General features: G+C 32.1%; 1 protein-coding gene across 1 annotated transcript; it reads right to left on the reverse strand.

Moving 5' to 3' along the window:
* Positions 1-1,755: 1,755 nt before the first annotated feature.
* On the reverse strand, positions 1,756-8,012 carry LOC118061451 (uncharacterized). The gene is made up of 12 exons (XM_035074889.2): positions 6,904-8,012; positions 6,122-6,324; positions 5,840-6,037; positions 5,480-5,551; positions 4,933-5,028; positions 4,699-4,778; positions 4,421-4,496; positions 3,980-4,190; positions 3,349-3,545; positions 2,997-3,102; positions 2,734-2,823; positions 1,756-2,635 (listed from the first exon to the last, which is right to left on the reverse strand). The coding sequence occupies exons 1-12, from the start codon at positions 7,400-7,402 to the stop codon at positions 1,887-1,889; spliced, it is 2,577 nt and encodes an 858-aa protein (XP_034930780.1). The 5' UTR covers positions 7,403-8,012; the 3' UTR covers positions 1,756-1,886.
* Positions 8,013-19,194: the final 11,182 nt, after the last annotated feature.

Here is a 19,194-nt window from a genome sequence, read left to right on the forward strand (position 1 = left end):
AGTACGAACATAACCGACTGATGTTGTTTTCCTTGTTGATTAGTGCTTTAGAAGACCAAAATCTGATCAGTGAAGTGCATTGATATTGTGCAATGGGACCATCAACAGGAGGAAGAACAAGATTCTCTGGAATGCAGAAGCAAGTGCTTAGTATGTACCGGGGCTTCCTACGAGCAGCTCGTTCAAAGTCCCCTGAAGATCGACGGCAGATTGAATCCTTTGTTTCAGCTGAGTTCCGCCGCAACTCCAAACAAGTAGATCGCAAGAATTTCATCTACATTGAGTATTTGCTTCGCCGTGGTAAGAAGCAGCTTGAGCAGCTCAGCAGTCCTGATACTGTTGGATTGTCATCTATGAATGCCACTTTCTCTGAAACTGAAAATCCCAAAAACTAAGTTGAGATGAATTACTCTGACATCTGCGTAATATTGTGACATCTTTTTTTCTTGTGCAATTTATTTCTTGTTCAAACAATTCTGTTCATAAAACGCCTGCAGTCATTTTTTTTCAATTGTCTTAAGCAGGTTTGCATGCCATTGTTCTATAGAGGCCATGCTTGATGTTCAAACAATTCTGTTTAAACCAATGTTAGTTTCTTCCATGTATTGTTTTGTTTTTTGCTATGCAAGCAATTTGTCAAGATAGAACTAAAATCACGCGGAGGGGACAGGAAAGATTGAGCCGAAACTAACTAATTGTATTTCCTGCTTCTTGGAAAGTCCTATCAGAAAACATTACTTCCCTGTAAAGTTGCATACCCTTACTAATTTAGCTTCATTGTTGAAATAAACAGTGCATGTTTCCTTTCTGTAGTCCAGTAATGGTCCCAGAAGAAATTTCTTTGCCCCTTTCGCTACAAAGCTCATTGGGTGATATTTGCTCGTTCCTTCTCTCATTTCAAAGCTGGCTTACTATTTGATTTGTTTTATCCAAATTGCACTTGAGCTTCAAGCTTTCACCTGTATGTTTCTTCACCCCACCATACACAAAGCAACCTTTATGTCTTTCAGCCTCCAAGGATACAGAGTTCTTGAATCCAATCCCGCAACCAAGCAGAAAACAGAGTGGTCGTGTTTTGCAACTTGAAGATTAAGGTTGCTGTCCGTTTCTTGATAAACTACAAGCATGACAGGATGGTCAAACGGTTCTAGCATCACTGATTTGCCAATAACATCCATACTTGTTGAAGGTTTCGAGGAAGATTTGGTAGCAAAAATGAGTAATTGGAAAAAATTGTATTTTTAAATATTTTTATTTAGAAATATATCAAAATAATTTTATTTTTTAAAATTTCATTATTGACATCAACACTATTTAAAAATACAAAAAAAAAAATTTCAAAACTAAAAAAAATCAAAATTTTTCAAAAACACTTGAATGGAGAGGAGAATTGTTGCCAGACCCAGTGTTTGAATTGATCCAGAAAGAGTGGAGTGTCTAGATCGTTGTGTAAAAGTAACCAGATGATCATTGTGAGCAGGAGATATTGGAGTTATCCATTCTGAAAGAGAATCAGCTGCTACATTTTTGATGTCCCAGTCACTAGTAGCACGACCAGCAAGGAGACAAGGGCCATGAAGGATTGCCTGAACTGAAAGCATACTCAGTCCTGTCATCTGAATAAAGGATTGCCTGAACTGAAAGCATACTCAGTCCTGTCATCTGAATTTTCATCCAAATCCAAAATTTTGATCTAAATGTTAAAATGAAAATCTTGAGAAGAGCAGATCTATGCAATAGGTTTTAACATCTTCCTTGGCCAAACTTGCGTTGCATTGAATTTATCAAAGAGAGCATAGCACTGATAACAACTGCCAGCTTTTGTTAATAAATATGAGCTGAGCTTTATTTTCCAATCATGGAAACAATAGCTCTATCCACACATTTTAAGCTTGAAAGTTAAAATAAATGGTGTAAAATTCATCCCTCAAACTATGTAATGGTGCAAGAAGAAAATTCCTTTTGTCCCCCTCTGCCACAAAGCTGATTGGATGATATTCACTTAGTCCTTTGTTCATTACAAAGCTGGCTCCCTGATTAAATCCTGGATCTGATGACCCTAACTTGCAGCTAAGCTTCATGCTCTGGCCTGACTTGTAATTGACACCACTGTATATATAGCAACCCTCCTGGCTTCCTGATTCCAGGGATACAGTTCCATCTTTTCCATCCAGTCCCAAAACCACACGGAAGATAGATGAACCATCATCTGCAGCAGAATTTGTGACGGCAAGGCTGCTGTCTTTTCCTTGCTGCACTAAAAGCATTCCAGGAAGATCAAATGGTTCAAGCATCACTGATTTGTCAATAACATCATTAATTCCGAGGACTTTGGAGGACGTAGAGTCATTGAAGACAATTCTAAATGTGGCTTGAAGACAAGCGTCAGTGCCAGGTTTCGGGTGCTCTTCCATTGTAATTGACTGGTTTGAATTTGTTAACACAAAAGTTGAATTTCCAGAGTCTTGGGAAAAAGATACTAGTTGTTCATTGTAAGAGGCAGGGATTGGTGTTATAGAGTCTGAAAGAGAATCAGCAGACCCGGCTTTGAGGTTCCAGTCACCACTGGTATGACCAGCAAGCAGGTAAGGACCATAGAGTATTGCCTGAATAGAAGCATACTGGTGCCGGTCATCTGAATGTTGTCAGAGGACTTTGTCAGTTATATGACCATCATCATTATAGAAATTATAAAAATATTTTACTTTTCAAGCAAGAATCCAATGAAAATACCTTGTATGGCCTCTGTTCTCAAACTAATGGGAAGCTGTAGGCTTAATTTGTCACCACTGCTCCATTTTCTATTGACTGATAAGAAACTACCTGCATTAGAAGCAGAATATTAAAGGCAACACCAGGATTTCCTCCGAAGATGCCAATTGAAAGGTGGTTCCAATCGAGCTCTCCCATTAGCTCTTACGAAACAAATTAAATCAAATATGAGAAACATGTAGATTGAGAAATAAACAGTCATGATTCATGAGCATACTTCACACCTGGAGCCGGTATAGCCAAACTCTGAGAGTTTATTGTTGCGGTAGCACCATCTAAATGTGTCCAAACTGGTATCCTCAAATTCAAGGTAGATGCTTGGCTTGACCCCTGCATAAATCAGATCCATTATGATCATCAGTTACCCTTTTCTCAGCCCTTATTAAACTTTTGATTCTATGAGCTCTTGCGTAAAGAACATAATAATAAGTTTACAGGAGATTTAGCAGTGTTTTTCTCTCCTTTTCCTAATCAAGGAGGATCCAGGTTGAATTTTTTTATAGATAGCAAGGACCTCCTTTAAAGAGCAACACTAACTTCTGTATGCTTCTGTGATAGATCAATTGTAGCAAATACCTCGTTTGGAGAAAAGGTGAAAGTCACCCGAAGATAAGGATCCGAAGAAACAACAGGATCAACTTTCTGATTGATCATGATCTGTCCAGATTTCCAATCAAGAGAGCTTGATATATACTGAATAATGTAAAGACCTGGGGCTTCTCCTTCCTCTTCAAAATATATGGAATCTCCCAGCTTTGAAAATGATTCAATTCCTTTAGTGTCAGAAACAAAAAATAATATCAAATTGTGAGCACAGAAGCAGAGGAATGGTGGAATGATCTGCATCGGATTAAAAATCATTTGAAAAGAAATCCACATACATCAACTGACATTAATCGCATTGGTTTAAAAACATTTGGAAACTTCAAACACAATGAATAGAGGATTAATCTGCATTGGATTAAAAATCATTTGAAAAGAATCCTACATGCTTCGAGCGGAATAAACTGCATCAGTTTAAAAATATTTGAAAACTTCAGATGCAACAAAGGAAGGAATAATCCGCATTGGATTAAAAATCATATGAAAAAAATCAAAATGCATTGTGTGGAGTAAAAAAATGCGGTTTAGTAGCAGTAAAAAATGATTAAAAATGGTGAATGTATCAGCAGGTAAGAAAGGATAAGGCGGGTAACAGATTCCACACCTGTTCCATAGCAGCACCAAAAAGTATCATACAATGTCCCCCATCCATGATAGCTTTTGCCTTTGGAACTTCCAGGATGTTGTGGAAGCATGTAAATCATCACTCCAGGCTCTGTTCCTCTTTGGATGCCTAGCACACCATTTGTCAGAGCACGCTCATAATAATCTGCATAAGCCATTTCTTTGGTCCATCTGAACAGGTGGCGGGAGACCTAAAGGTTCCAGTAAATGTGTAGAGTGTTTTAGCAGGAAAATTTATGTAATATGAAAATTAAAAATAAAAAAAAAAACTACAAGGCAAGTGTCGAATGGATGCGAAGTACAGCCCTAACCAAGTTACTATCAAAATAAGTTTCAAAAACATCAAAATAAATTCTATACATCAAGGTACACATACACAAAATTCTATATCAGTAAGAAAGAGATAAGAATGGAGACATACCTTCAGCATATTGTAAGTTGTGCATGATTCCTCATTTTCAGTCTGTAATGTGCTAGCCAGTCGCTTTGGATCTGACCTACTCATACATCAGGCAAAGGTGTCAAAATAACACAGGGTATGAGAACAGTGTGGACAGTACGAGCAACCAGATAATCAGGTAAATGACGGGAAAGGAACTTAGCAACCATTTCTATGAACTTGGAATCATCCATATGAATGCATAGAAATTTTACTTCGAAAATCACTGCCAGAATTTAACTACAAATGACAATCAGTACCAGAACTCGCTAACAGAAGTTCCTCCAGTTGCATAGCTGTGAGAAGAGGTGACTATATCCATGAAGAATGTCCCTATATCCTGGAAGACACAAATCTATTTTAGGCAGTTTTAAGATCAGAGATCATTCATGCATGACTAATCTAACATGAACAGCTATGGCTCAATCAAAATGATACAAAACTTCATCGAAAATGCTGTTCAGACAGTATATGATTAATATAAAGCAATTAACCTTATAAAGTGGATCTCCAGTGATTTCATATCTCATCTGTGCACCAATAACGATAGGGATGTGTGTATTGGCGTGGAAACCTGATATGTCTTCAGCCTACAGGGAAGAAAAGAAGCTTCTGTGAGAATATCAATCAATCAAGTATAGATTAATCTTATCCCTTTATTACTCTCTTCCAACAAAATTCTGACCTCCCTCCAACATCTTCTCCTTCAGTCCTAGATAAGGAACCATTCTACCCGCGTACCGACACCCAGGCATCCTAAAATTTCATCACCAATTGTGGACTTGATAAATTAAACTGTATTCCAAGTTCATTCTATTTGCAATATAAAAATTTCAAAAGTTCATCTTATATCAGTCTTGCTTAAATGGAATGGTTATGACAAAGATGATATCATTTCGTTTAAAAAAATTACAAAATCAGAAGTTTGTTTTCTCAAAGGGGAATGATTCTTATCAGCAAAAAGAGGGGAAAACCAGGCAAAATCAGAAGACAAACACCGGCCAAAAGCTGATAAGCTGCAGTAGGTAGTCTATAAATTACCTGTACTGCAAGCAAACCAAGGAAGCAAGGCTTGTCAAACAGGTGAGCCAACACCAAATGTTTTGGATCTCCCTGCAGCAAAGCAACATCAAAGGCTCAAGTTAAAGATACCCAGAGGCCTATCTTCCACAAAACAGAGTTAATTTTCAAAAAACATATCCATTCCAGCTGCCATAATAAACCAGAATATATGATGAATGCAATGAAAAGATATTTTCAGAAATAGCATGCTAAAACAGAAGCTCCAAATCATTTATAATATTACAGCTGTAAGAAGCAAGTTCAAGATACAATCCATAGGACTCACAAAGTGAAGAATAAGGAAGAGGCTAGGGGAACTACATAGATTAATTTACTTACAGTAATGCTGAATAACCTGTAAAGGACATCATTCATGCCACCAGTTTCCTCATTCAGTGATTGATAATGTCTTTCCACACTGTAATTGGTTATAACATTACGTACTCGATTATAAAAGTAATCAACCATCCACTTCACCATTTTTAAAGCTTGAGCATTATCTGCAAATGTATATTGGTCCAAAAGACCTGCCAGGATCTGTCAAAGACAACAAAGCACAAATGGTTAGCCATGTAACTTCTAAACGAACACTACCACGATCCAGTTTGAAGTATAACCTACCTTATGAATAGTGTAATAAGGAGCCCAGACAGGCTTTATAGCTTCAAACCGATCAAATAACTCAGATGGGAAAGCAGAAAGGTATCCGCTGCCCATTTTCTCCTGACAGGAAGATAGAGCAGATACTACCGCAGACATTTGCTTTTCGAGAATATCATTGTGAGTGCTCGCCCACATCTGTGCTGATGCACTCAAGTAGTGCCCTTCAACAAGCAAAATCAAATTTGTTTGTCATAAACTATATATATGGACTACTATTTTCAAAACACCACAAGAAAGGAAAATAAAATGAAATTATAAAGGAATCCAATTTTACACAAAAATTATCATAATGCGATAAAAGCATATCCTTAGTTCTGCAATCAAGAAGAAAAACATTCATAGGGATTATCATAAACTCATCTTTAAATGGTTCTTATTAAACCATCACAAGCTTTTCAGTGGCAATAATTTGCAGAGGGTGTTTACCAAGAAACTAAGGAAGAAAACCCATGAACAGTGTGTGTGTGTGTGTGTGTGTATTCTTGACTCCTTGTACCATAACAAGTCAAAATTTAGATAAATATTACTTTTAGCCAAACTACAGAGAAGGGAGGCAAGAAGAATCATTGAAAAAGGTGATCTTTTCAGAACAAGAACTGTGATATCGATTATTTGTACTTCACAAAAGTGTCTCAAGGGCCCTTATTTGGAATGTTCAGATTTTTGTGAAAACGATAAACGGGATAACAACATAATTTACACTAAATTCATGATCATCAGCAAAAACCACAGAAACTAACCTACAAAATGACCCCGAAGCTCGATATTCGGGGCCTCCCAACCACCATAAGCTGTGCCTGGTGTAGACAAACCTGCAGTTTTCCTAAAGCTCCACACCAAGCTATCCACATCCAACATCAACAAGTACTCTAAATTTGTTTGTTGAGCCTGCCAATGAATTGAACTTGGATCCAATCTCACATTATGCAATGAGACTTCCTTGAGGAAATTCCCAGAGGATTTAAGAGGACTTTTCAAATTCCTATACATCATTGCCCAACTATACTCATCTTCTTCTCTAAGTATCTTTCTTGGCAACAAATTAGCCCAAGCTGAATCATCAGTTGGTGTCAAATGGTAGTGTGCATACATTTCTTCTTTCCAAGTTTCATTCTCTGATGATAGCAGTGCATATCGAAATGTATGCGACGATAACTGAGTAGGAGTGTTTGTACACTCCTTGCTCGTACCAAAACGACATAGCATGGACAACACAACCAAAACAATCAAACCCTTCATTTCTTTTCCTATATGTACAAATCACTGTTTAAGCAATGAGCAGAACACCAAAAGAACAAGTCTTTTGAGTTCAAATTCAACTAGAAAGAATCAAAACATGAACTTTAATAAGAACCCAAAAACCAAAACCTCAAACTTTACTAAAATTCAGCTTAAACAAAGCTCAAAACCATCAAATTCAAGTAGTACTCATCCTATACTAATGAACCCAGAATTGTAAAGGGCAAACCACCAGAAAAAAAACCAAACCAAGAAAGGATCAAAAGCCAAAAAGCCTTGAATGGTTCAATAAAAAATAAGGCACGTGAAGTCCCTATATATACACACAGAGAGAGCCAAAGAAGGCAAGAAAGAGTTCACAAGACTCATGCTAAAAGGGACTAAAAGTTATTACCACTCCTCCCCTCCTCCTGCTCTCATATCATCTCGTGAAAGGCAAGAATTCAGTTCCGTGTACATCAAAAAAAAAAAATACATGTACAGAGAGAGATATTTAGAGTACAAGATGACAGATAAGAATCACGGATAAGATGTCGGTTTCTATGGAGGGTTGGTTAGGACTAAAAACATGCTCGACTGGAAAGCAGGAATCTGCAGTATCTCTTTGACAACTGTTGAGAGACAGAAGAATTTTGTTTTCTTTTATTTATTCATTTTTTATTCGTTTGTAGTGTAAAAATTTATCCGTTAAAAGGTTTCTGATTATTATTATTATTATTATTTTAAATTATAGTTGTAAAAATTTTCAGTTCCCGGGTTTTTTTTTGTTGTTCTGGTTTTTATTGGATTTTCAGATTTGGGTTTTTTGAGATACAATTTAAACTGATTTTTTTATTTTAAAAAAAATAAATTAACTTGATTATAAATAAATTTATCTAATAATCCGAGTTTACCTTATCTAAAATATTTAAAATCTTAAACTTGGCTTGAATCAACAAATAATATCGAGATAACCCATCAACAAATTGTATCAACTAAGTTCGTTTGGTGAAGAATAAATTATTCATATCAGCATTAAAAAATTTACGAAAAAAATATATTATCATAGTTTTGTGTTGGAGAAAAACCTAATCCACGATTTGAAGAAATTTACCGACCTGCCCACGTAGGCCACTCGATAATTTCCATGTGATTGCTTTTGAATGGATAGAAAAATTCCTCGGCAGTAAGGTCCACTTTTTTTTTCTTTCTTTGTTTTTTTTTACACCGGAAAGGTGCAAGAGTGCTTCATGCACATTCTTGCAATTATTGGAGAGCACGAAGAGTCCCTAGGGATTGGTTTAGCGGTGGAGAAAAGATTTATTGTCCTTTCAATTTCTTAGTCCATCATTATTTTATTTGCATGTTTGATTTTAATAACAAATATAGGTATGGAAGCATGAATTGATCTTTAATGTAGTTTATTCAATTTATACAATCTTGATAATGGATTGCTGATAGTTAAGGTGGTGGTAATAATAATAATAATAAACTATATATTAAATTGATTAATATAAAATTAAACTAATTTGTTTCTTTTTTAGTTAAAAAATAAATTTTGATTTTAAATTTAACCTTATTAATTTAATAGGTTAATTTATGATCTAATTAATCTAAGTAAGAACTCAATTTAATTTTTATAAAATTTAAAATAATATTTATTTTATTTTTAAAAAAAATATATATATATATATATATTATTCCAGATTAACTGCTTGGATAAAAGAATCTTACACTTGTTCGACCAGGAATCAAGGTTCAAAAACTACAACACAAACTGCTTTCCATTGAATCTAAGTGATGTCAATTCCTATATTTTAAATAAAGTCGAAGATGATAATAATTCCCTAAATTTATTCTACCAGTTCATATGATGGTTTTATGACGTGTGTTTATTGAATAGGGAAAAAAAAAGACAGAATGAAAGAAAGAAAAGGTAACACCAGCTATATATATTTTTTCATAACTCAAACTTTTTTTTTTTATAACAATCAAGAAAAAATATTAATAAGATTTAGTTACTGTAATTAAAAAAAAACTAACTAACTAACAAAATTTGTTAATTCTGAGCATTAGTTAGACCATTAATTCAACACATAATATAAGCAAAAATTTAAAATCTAACCACCTAAAAGCTGATCTAGTAATAAGAGTTTGGGACTAAAAGATTTGTTTTTTTTGTGGTCTCAAGTTCGAGCCATGTGATTGCTCATATGATGATCATTGAAGACTTGTATAGTTATTAACTTTAGGATCCGTAGAATTAGTCAAGGTGCACATAAGCTGGTCAGAACACCCATATAAATAAAAAAAATAAATAAAATCTAACTCAAAAGCATTGAACTAAATGATGAAAAAATAAATTTTAAATTTTATCGTAATCATGATCAGCATCATCAAAAACTATTTTTTTATAAATAATCCAAATAAACCACATAATATCACAACAAAGCCTATCAATGTGTGTTCAACTAGTAAACAAGTGAGATATATCTCTATAAATTTGTCCATGATTGTGTTTTTTTTTTAAAAAAAAAAAAAATGCAAGCGACCAGTATTAAAAATAATTGCAGTAGCTTTCTTCGAGAGGACCCAATATTATGATTAATAGAAATTGTGAAGAGGAAAGAAAGGGAAATCAATGGATAATATAAACCAGCTATTTATTTCTAGAATCTTTTGGTTCAATCCATCCAGAGGGCCAACTCCTCCTTGCAAGTTGCAGAAGAGATTGAAATGACAGAGAGTATAATTAATTTCATGTGACGTGAAGTAAGATAGCACATTATGATTCAACACTTCCCAGCAAAATTCAAACTGCTTTTTAATTGCTGAAAGCATCTCTCTTTGCTTCTCTCCCAGCAATTCCCTCTCATATTTTTTGCAAACGCAACTCAAACGTAAAACATCAAAACTATCCAAGAAATAAATATGCTCTTGAAATTATATATATAAAAAAAAGTGATTTTAATTAGCGTAACAGATGAACAAAAATATTCTTGTCATGAAATAAAAAATATATCTAGAAAAACTGTGTGGTGATAATTGTTTTTGCCACTGGTAAGAATAACTTCTTGTCACACAAAGCTCACCTGTGGTGGGGCATTTGTATTAAATATCCCTCTTCGTCTACATTGCTGAAAAGAAATCTCTCATGGTTGGCTGTTGCTGCCGCCAACTACCTACGCCGGAGAGCTGGACAAGTTGCAGAACAACGTCTCATCTCAACCAGGTAACAAGACAGCAGGCGGCGGGACAAGAAACTTGGTAGCCCCTACAATATTTCATTATTTCTTGACTTCTTGTGTTCACTTCAGGTTTTCATTATTTCTTCAAGTTCGAATTATTGAGATTTCCTCGTATGAATGAATGTAAATAATTATCCTTTTATCTTACTCTCCGGACATACAAAGATATATTATTGATGAAAAGAAAGCTAAATTCATTGAATGTGGAGATTGTATATATAATGTTTAAAATTGAATTTGTCAATTGAGTTTTTATCTTATTACGAACGATTCATTCATTCAATCAATCAATCTTAACTCTTAACTTATATATATATAATTTAATTTGCACGATTAATCATATTCTCAAAGGAGTTCTAGATTTCAGAAAATAATAATCTTGGCTATTTCTATTTCATTTATTATTTAGATTGTTTTTGTTTTTATTTTTATTTTTTATTTGATGTGAATACAATCTCTTATAACAAAAAACATAATAATAAAAGTAATAGATATTTGTTGCTTTCCGTTGTTTTCATAATTTTTAAGAAAAAGGTTGTTTTCAACATTCCCAAAGAATTTGGGATATTTAATAGTTTTAATTTGGACAGATTTTTTAATTTTAAATCAAGCATCTTATGATTAAAAATAATAATCATGGCATGCTTCCTGGAGGCGAGGTACTTGGACATCAATAAAATACACTCATAATAATTCCAATTAAAGTATTTTAAATTCTTCTTTTTTTTCCCTCTATCCTCTAGCTGACGAAGCCTTATCTCTAAGTAGCCAACTATGAAGTTATCTTCAGTATTTTAAGACATAAAAATAAAAATAAAAAAATATTAAAAAACTTAAACATGAGACGGTAACAGAGATAAAAATAAATTTATTTCTGTATTATTTTAAAATAAACTTTTACACTTTCAGAATAAAAAGGACATGTCTCTTTTGTTATTAATAGCTCCATCTTTTCTGACTTGATACGTATTAATATATATCAACAAATTGTTCAGCAGATGTATTAATTAAAAATAACAAGGTAGTAACATCTGTGGTTCTCGATGTTAATCAGCCATAACTATACTATAATTTAAAAGTTGTGGGAATACATATATAAACTTATTGTATTATGGATTATATTATAAATATAAAGTATTTGTACTATAAACGATATTGTACTAGCATCTAAGAGGAGTTTATATTGTTTTTAGTTAAAAAAAATGTTGTTGGGAGAATTGTTTTTTTCTATTTTTTATATAAAAAATTGCTTGGTTTATCTGGTCAGTCAAATATTTCCAAAATCTTTTTAGATTTTTTTTTAATTTTTTTTACACAATAAAAAAAATAAATTAATAAGATTTTTTTATATTATATAAAAATTAAAGAATGATAATTATTTTTTATTTAGAGTTGGATTGTATTAATTTTTTTTTCTCTTAGCGCTGGGTTTGACTGCCTCAAGGATTCAATAGCATCACAGCTGGTAGCTTTTGGATTTTTTGATTGCATCCTAAACATTTAATATATATTTTATATTTAAAAAAAATTATTATTGGTCACTGCATAGACAGTAAACATTAATTTCATGTGGACCTATAGATTCAAGTGCTGATAATTAATTATTGAGGTGAGATGATGGAGTACACTTGCATAAATATGAAAAACCCAAGGGGAGTAAAGAGAGCAAGAAATCCCTTCTACGAAAAGGAGAAGAAGAAGGGAAACTCCTTTTCAGTCTCTAGTGCCTTGCGGCTCTCACGCTCACGGATGCAGCAAGGCCTCTGTTTTCTTATATATCCATCCCTATCCAGAAACACAGCAAGAATACAGAGGCCTTGCTGCATCCGTGAGCTTGAGCATATATATATATATATATATATATATATATATATATAAAACTCCTTTTCAGTCTCTAGAGCCTTATAGCGGTGATTCTGATTGACATGTCGGGCACTACCATCACTTACATACAAATCGATGGAAAGTGATGCTTGAGTTAGCGAAACGAATCAGTAGGTGAGATGTAAACATCAATGGATATGGAGAAATTGTTGTGGTGTTGCTCAAGTCAAGCAACGAGGCAGCAGGAGTGCAGAAATGTCAAAAGTAGCATCTAAGTAGTTATATGTCCATTTCCTTTGGATTATCAATATACTAATTTACACCCCTCCTGTTTTAAAATGAAATGATGATTATTTTTAAAAATATATTTTTTTTAATTTTTTAAAATTATTTTGTTATATCTGCAATCAAAATGATCTAAAAATATAATTTAAAACAAAGAAAAAAATTAAAATATTTTTCAAACACAAAAACAAATAGACTTTTTTAATAATGAAGTAAGGTTTCATCATAATAATTAGAATTTCTTGAATTTGAATTCATGCATCCAGTTTTTTAAGAAAGAATTTATGTTCCTTTTCTTTTCTTTTTATTTATGTGGGTGTTTGAGTCAGTTTACGCGCACCACGACTAATCACATGGCTCACTGAATATCCTGCGAACCCAGTGAGCATGTAAGGCACCGCGTACACGGTGAGATTTGAATTCAGAATACAGAGAAAGGGAATAAGCCCCTGCCACTGCTGGGCCTAGACCTCAAGTACTTCTTTTATTTTATTTTGGTTGAGAATATTGAAGAACCTAATGAATTTGCTAGTTAAGTCCCATTTGTTTTTCAAGTTGGAGAATTATTTTTAAAAAAATTATGATTTTTTAATGATTTTAGATATTTTAATATGTTGACATTTAAAATAAATTTTTAATATATTATTTTAATATATTTTTAATTGATTAAAAAATAATAGTAGAAAACAGAAACATAAGTTAAAAAATAAATTATTTCTCCTTTGGATTATAGATGGGTCAGGGAAATATGTGTGGCCCAACTAAAGCGATGTATAGCTTAGAAATGGTAGTTAGTTACAAGTTCGGACAAGCCACAGTGATTGTCCACGTAAGATTGAGAGTCATTAAACCCAACCCAACCCAACCCAACCAGCCAGCCCTTTAGGCAATCTTTTTATTTTAGCTTAAATCCAATATCCCCCTTCCCCAACCAATTTGGATTTCATGCCCATATCCTGTTACTGGGCAAGCTATCCATTTCAAATCTGAGACCTTTTTCTTAATGAGAATTTCTGTTCCTTTTTTTAAAAAAAAAAAAAAAAAACCCTGATGATAGCATGATATCTGAATAATTTATGATTAAACCAAAGTCATTAAACTCCATTTTTAGTTTATGAATTGGGTTAATAGGTCATCATTAATCTAAAATAATATTATTTTTAATTTTATTTAAAAAATTAAACTATATTTTAATCAAACTAACTCATTAAATCAAGTGGATCATATCAAATTAATTTTCATTTGATTTAATTTAAGATCCGGTTAAAGTTATGGGTAGGATATATAAATACCAAGATTTGAGTTCAAGTTTAATAACAATAATTTAAATTAAATTAAAAAAAACTTATTATGTTTAAAATGTGTATTTAAAATTACGCTGGACTAAATTAATCATAAATTAATTCAATTTTTTAATTATTTTTATAATCAAAGAACGGCAATTGAGGAGGTGATTTTGTTAAACGAGGAAATTGGACACACCCAACTTTTTCAAGGGTCAAAATCCGATCAATTGATCTATGTGATTTTATTATTGATAATCAAAATCACATAATGGCCTATCATGGCTGCAACGACAGCTAAAATCATCGATACATTTGCTACCATCACCCCCGCCATAGCTATCTGCATTTCCCAGCAATGCAAGGCATCTTCTGCATTTCTGCATTTGGTAATCAAAACTGCACCGTAGTGGCTGTTCACCATCGATCTGCACTTGTTTTGACAACAAATGTAATTATAATATTTTTTTTGAAAATCTAATTCTTTGAATTCATGTTTGTTATCCTCGCCTACTTAGAATCGATAAGCTCAAAGTGTTATACATTTACTTGTATTCTTTTAAAATTCAATACTTAAAAATATAAATCAATGAAATTATTAAATAACTATTTTAATTTACTGTCAGATTTTAAGATATAATTTATATTATTTTTAGGATGATTTATCAACTTAAATTTTTATAAAATAAAATAAAATTATTTATATAATTTTCCAACATAAACTACATTTAATTTTACATTTGTCAAGTAATGTTATTTTTTCTCAATGTGTTAACAGAATTGAAGTTATAAAATTTAATTTGTCTCATTACCCCGTCTAAATTTCATATCATAATTTAGATATTTCAGCTCAGATTAATCTAAAATAACATTATTTTAAGATTTTACTATGTTTTTAGATATATAGATATAGAAAGAAAGGGTTCTATAGAGTTGCAAAATTGTTGTTTTTCCTTTTCTTTCCTCACCTTCCCTTAGTTTCTTGGCTCCATTAAGAACACTTTTCAGTTAATTTATCTCAAGAAAATACAATCTTTAATTGATTCTGTCAAATTTTTTTTTTTTAATCTGTATAAAGTTGATTTGCTTCTCAAAACAACGAAGGAAAAATTAGCAACAAAAAAATCAAAGCCAGCTATAAAATTTGTATCTCTATCCAAGACTTAGCCAATATATATATACGTCTGTACTCACACCATTTCCTTCCCTCATTTTATTTATTATTATGTGAATATTGCGTTAGATTTTTCCATCTCTCTCGATTTTCATGGTAATTAAGCATGCGTTCATCTTGGCACAAATACAATCGAGAGCTGTATTAACGGATCGCCACTAATAATATACTATATTTATTAGACCCGGCTGAAAGCTGAAACAAAAGTTTACCGAGTTAATCTGTAAATCTAAAATAATATTATTTTATTTTTTAAAATAAAATAACATTATTTAAACAAGAAATTTTTTAAAAAAAATTAGTTGTTTTGAATTAATAAAATCATTAGAGTTGATTTGACTTGATCAACCAAGTCAATTAAATCTAATTATATTAATCTTCAAACTAATTTAAAATTAAACTTAGCCTAGACATAATTTTTTTTATTAGTATGGATGTCCGGACTAACTTATTCGTATTTCGATTAATTTCATGAGTCCTGAAATTACTAATTATGTAAGTTTTCAGTAACTTTAAAATTTATAATATTTAAACTGGTAATTTTTTAAAAATAAATTAAAAAATTAACCAATTAAATTATACCTCGTAAAATTATCTAGACATGATTTTAGGTTGACTCTTCTAACCAAGTTGAGTTTAATATTAAACATTCTTCTCGGGTACTGTTTTTTTCTGCATTTGAACTAGGGTCCTATTATTCTAAAAATACGTACTGTGTTCAATAGTTTCATGTACTCAATTACATTTCCGTTGGTGGTCAATTTCTGTGTTAGGATATATCGCAACATATTTCTCCATTGGATCCTTATTTAACTGGAAATAATTGTGTACTCATAGAATGGTCCTATGATCTTGCATGTCTGGAGTTAAAAACAAGTAATTATGAGTCTGAAAGAAGATATTCAGCTGAAGTTGCCGGTTTCAAGATTCAACATCATAAATATGATGTATTCAACCTTAAATTAAGTCGCATAATCGGCCATTAGACCTACTTTCTACCTCTAAAAAAGGTAACTTATTTAACATAGTAGAAATCATTTTAACCTCTAAGAAGTTTGCAAAAAAGGTGTCAGCAAGTTTGGTCCGAAGACATGAACATAGTATTTTAGCTATCTTGACTCGTTTGATGATTTTCTAGAGGCTGTCAAGTGGTAATTTCAATTACTCTAATAATATCATCTCAAGTTTGAATTAATTGAATTTTTCTTTATCCATCAGAATTTAGTGCTGCAAGTAAAGTTTGATATATTCAAGAATACTTTAATCATCAAAATTTAAGGAAAAAACTAATTTAAAAGGTAGCTAGTGATAGAAACCAACAATATGAAAAGGCAACGTAATATGCTTGTTGTCACCGATTGTGATACTTGTTGGACATCATATAGGAAAACAAAAGGCCCAGTACAAACGAAAGATTTTTTTTTTTTTTTTTTTTTTTGTAGTATCAAAGTTCAAAAAATAAAACATAAATTGAGATTACAATATCATTGAGCACTACCCAAAATGGGATTCATTTCACTACATTTTGCACTTGCTCCAAGAATTATATATCTCTTCTTTGTTTTGTTCGCAAACAACAGGAAATCAATTCACCAACGTTCATGATAGTTGCATTGACTTATTCTGTGTTGGAAATAATAATAATGACTTAATTTTCCAATATTGAAGTTAGTAATTTCAATATTTAATTGTTTTTATTAACTTTGTTTTATATATATATTGCTTCATTTATTTTGTTTTTAAGATTTGGGAGTTTAAACCATGAAGGGCTATATCATTATATAACTCAAGATTCATTTAAAAAAAAAAAAAACTCAAAGTGCCTCATATATATAAACTCTCAATCTAATATAGTTTCTTTTTCTATTTTTGTCATTAAGAAAGTTGATTAAGATATCTTGAGACCATTAAAATAATATTATCAACTAATTGATTACTTAATGTCCACTTAATAATCTAGTTTAGTTATAGATAGAATCAATTAATTGTTTTCATAATCATCTTAATACTCCTAACTTCTATGCCTAAACTAAAGCATATAAACCGAAGACTTTCACAAACAATTGCCTTAACTATATGTTTAATATTAGGTGTGCAAAGATATACTCGTCGAAGTGGTCCTGTCTGCACTTGTGGGATTTAAAGAAAAAACCCATATGCATTAAAGAGTTTGGAAGAGAAATTAACATTTAACTCAAATTCCAGGCAGGACCCAGCATGCATGCACCAAATATCTATATTTATGCTCTGACAACCGACCATAAAAGGTCGCGAGTCCTAACTTTGAAAAGGAAATCCCATTAATTACCTGACTTAGAAATCATTTTAAAGGGAAATTATAGAAGTTGAGAATTTTCTTGAAGTAAATTGCATTCAAACAAACATATAATTATAATATCACAAAAGTGTCCTAGAGATCCCATTCACCGAAACAAAATGTTGGTTTTGACTCCCTTTATAGCACCTTAAAAAAATGTAAAGGGATCACAGCAATAAAGATCCTATTCTTCATCGGTAAACTTAGTTACTAAGTTGAACAACATCCAAGTAAAATCAACCAAATGGCTAGCTGACATAGAAAAGAGGGTTCCCATTTAATGAAGGGGGAGATAGACAACCTCATTCTCAAAGTCTCCATGCTTCTTCTTTACATGAGATGATCATGATATATACTTCTTGGATTAGATTAGATGAAGCTTGAGAACTTTGACATCATCTATACTTCCTTTCATGGCTTGTATCCATCAAGGTTTCGACACAATGGACTGAATATGGCTCAAAATTCAAAAGCATGTCGATATAGCCTTACAATATGATGCCAGGTTCCATGTACATTCATCCTCTCAGCACTGTACGTGCCCTATATGTTGACAAATTTTCTTGAAGTGGTAGAATGTGTTACAAGAGATGAGAACAGAATAACCCCACCCCAAATTTCCATAGGGCACAAATATTTATTGGGATGTATAGATAATGTTGTAACATAAACTTTTTATTTTTCTGTAAATGACAATTCAATTTTTCAAGAATTATATTCTAAATGACTATCTCTCATTAACGCACTCAATAAATAATAATAATAAAAAACTGAAGTGACCTTATGTTTATCAAGAAGGGGAATGCAAGGGCCGCCCGTCTCTGCAACTTCTCTCCGTATCCATCATGGCATGTATATCAAGTTGTGTTGATGCGTGCAGGGCCAATAATAATGCTGATTGAATTGCAAATTTGCAATATGCGAAGATCAACAAGCAGATGACAAATGGTCAATTTGGTTTAACTATAAGTGGGCCTAATTAAAGTAACATTTGCTAGAAAAAAATTGTCAAATTGAGCATTAAATCCGCCGACAAATGGAATAAATTGAGACCATTTTAGTGCCTACTGGGGAACCAATTCCAAATTTTAGTGATCTAAGCACCTGATGCCATGCATCTACTAGTGGTCTACCAAGTAAAAAAAAAGTTCTATCATATAGACCAAGTCATTGTTTCTACTGAGTTCTATATGATTCCAGGAGTACTGAAATTGAACATATGTTCTTGGTGTATGATGATGATCAAAGACTTGTATTGTAGTTGTTTGGAGTTGAGGGTTTGTTTGCAGCCGGAAAATTAATAGTGGGTTATGGGGATTATAATGTTAAAAAATTATCTCAATTAAAAAAATTAGTTTATAGACTTCCATTTTATGCTTAATTTTTATTAAATAGAATGAGAATTATGAGATTCGAACTTATGACTACTTAGTTAATAAAATTATAATATCATATTAAAAGATCATCTTAATTTAATAATTTAAGTTGTTAAGTAAAGTTTCATATATGTTACACATATTTAAGATGATTTTATCTTTACAAAGACAAAGAAAATTGAGACAATTGATATTTTAATGTTTCCTTCCTTAATGTTCCTTTTTCTTTTTTAACGTTAATTAAAAGATCCTATATAAGGGAATATTCATATCAACATGAAGGAGAATGAATTCTTAAATCTTGTT

Source organism: Populus alba, chromosome 1 (assembly GCF_005239225.2).
Source record: "Populus alba chromosome 1, ASM523922v2, whole genome shotgun sequence".
NCBI classification, from domain to species: Eukaryota; Viridiplantae; Streptophyta; class Magnoliopsida; order Malpighiales; family Salicaceae; genus Populus; species Populus alba.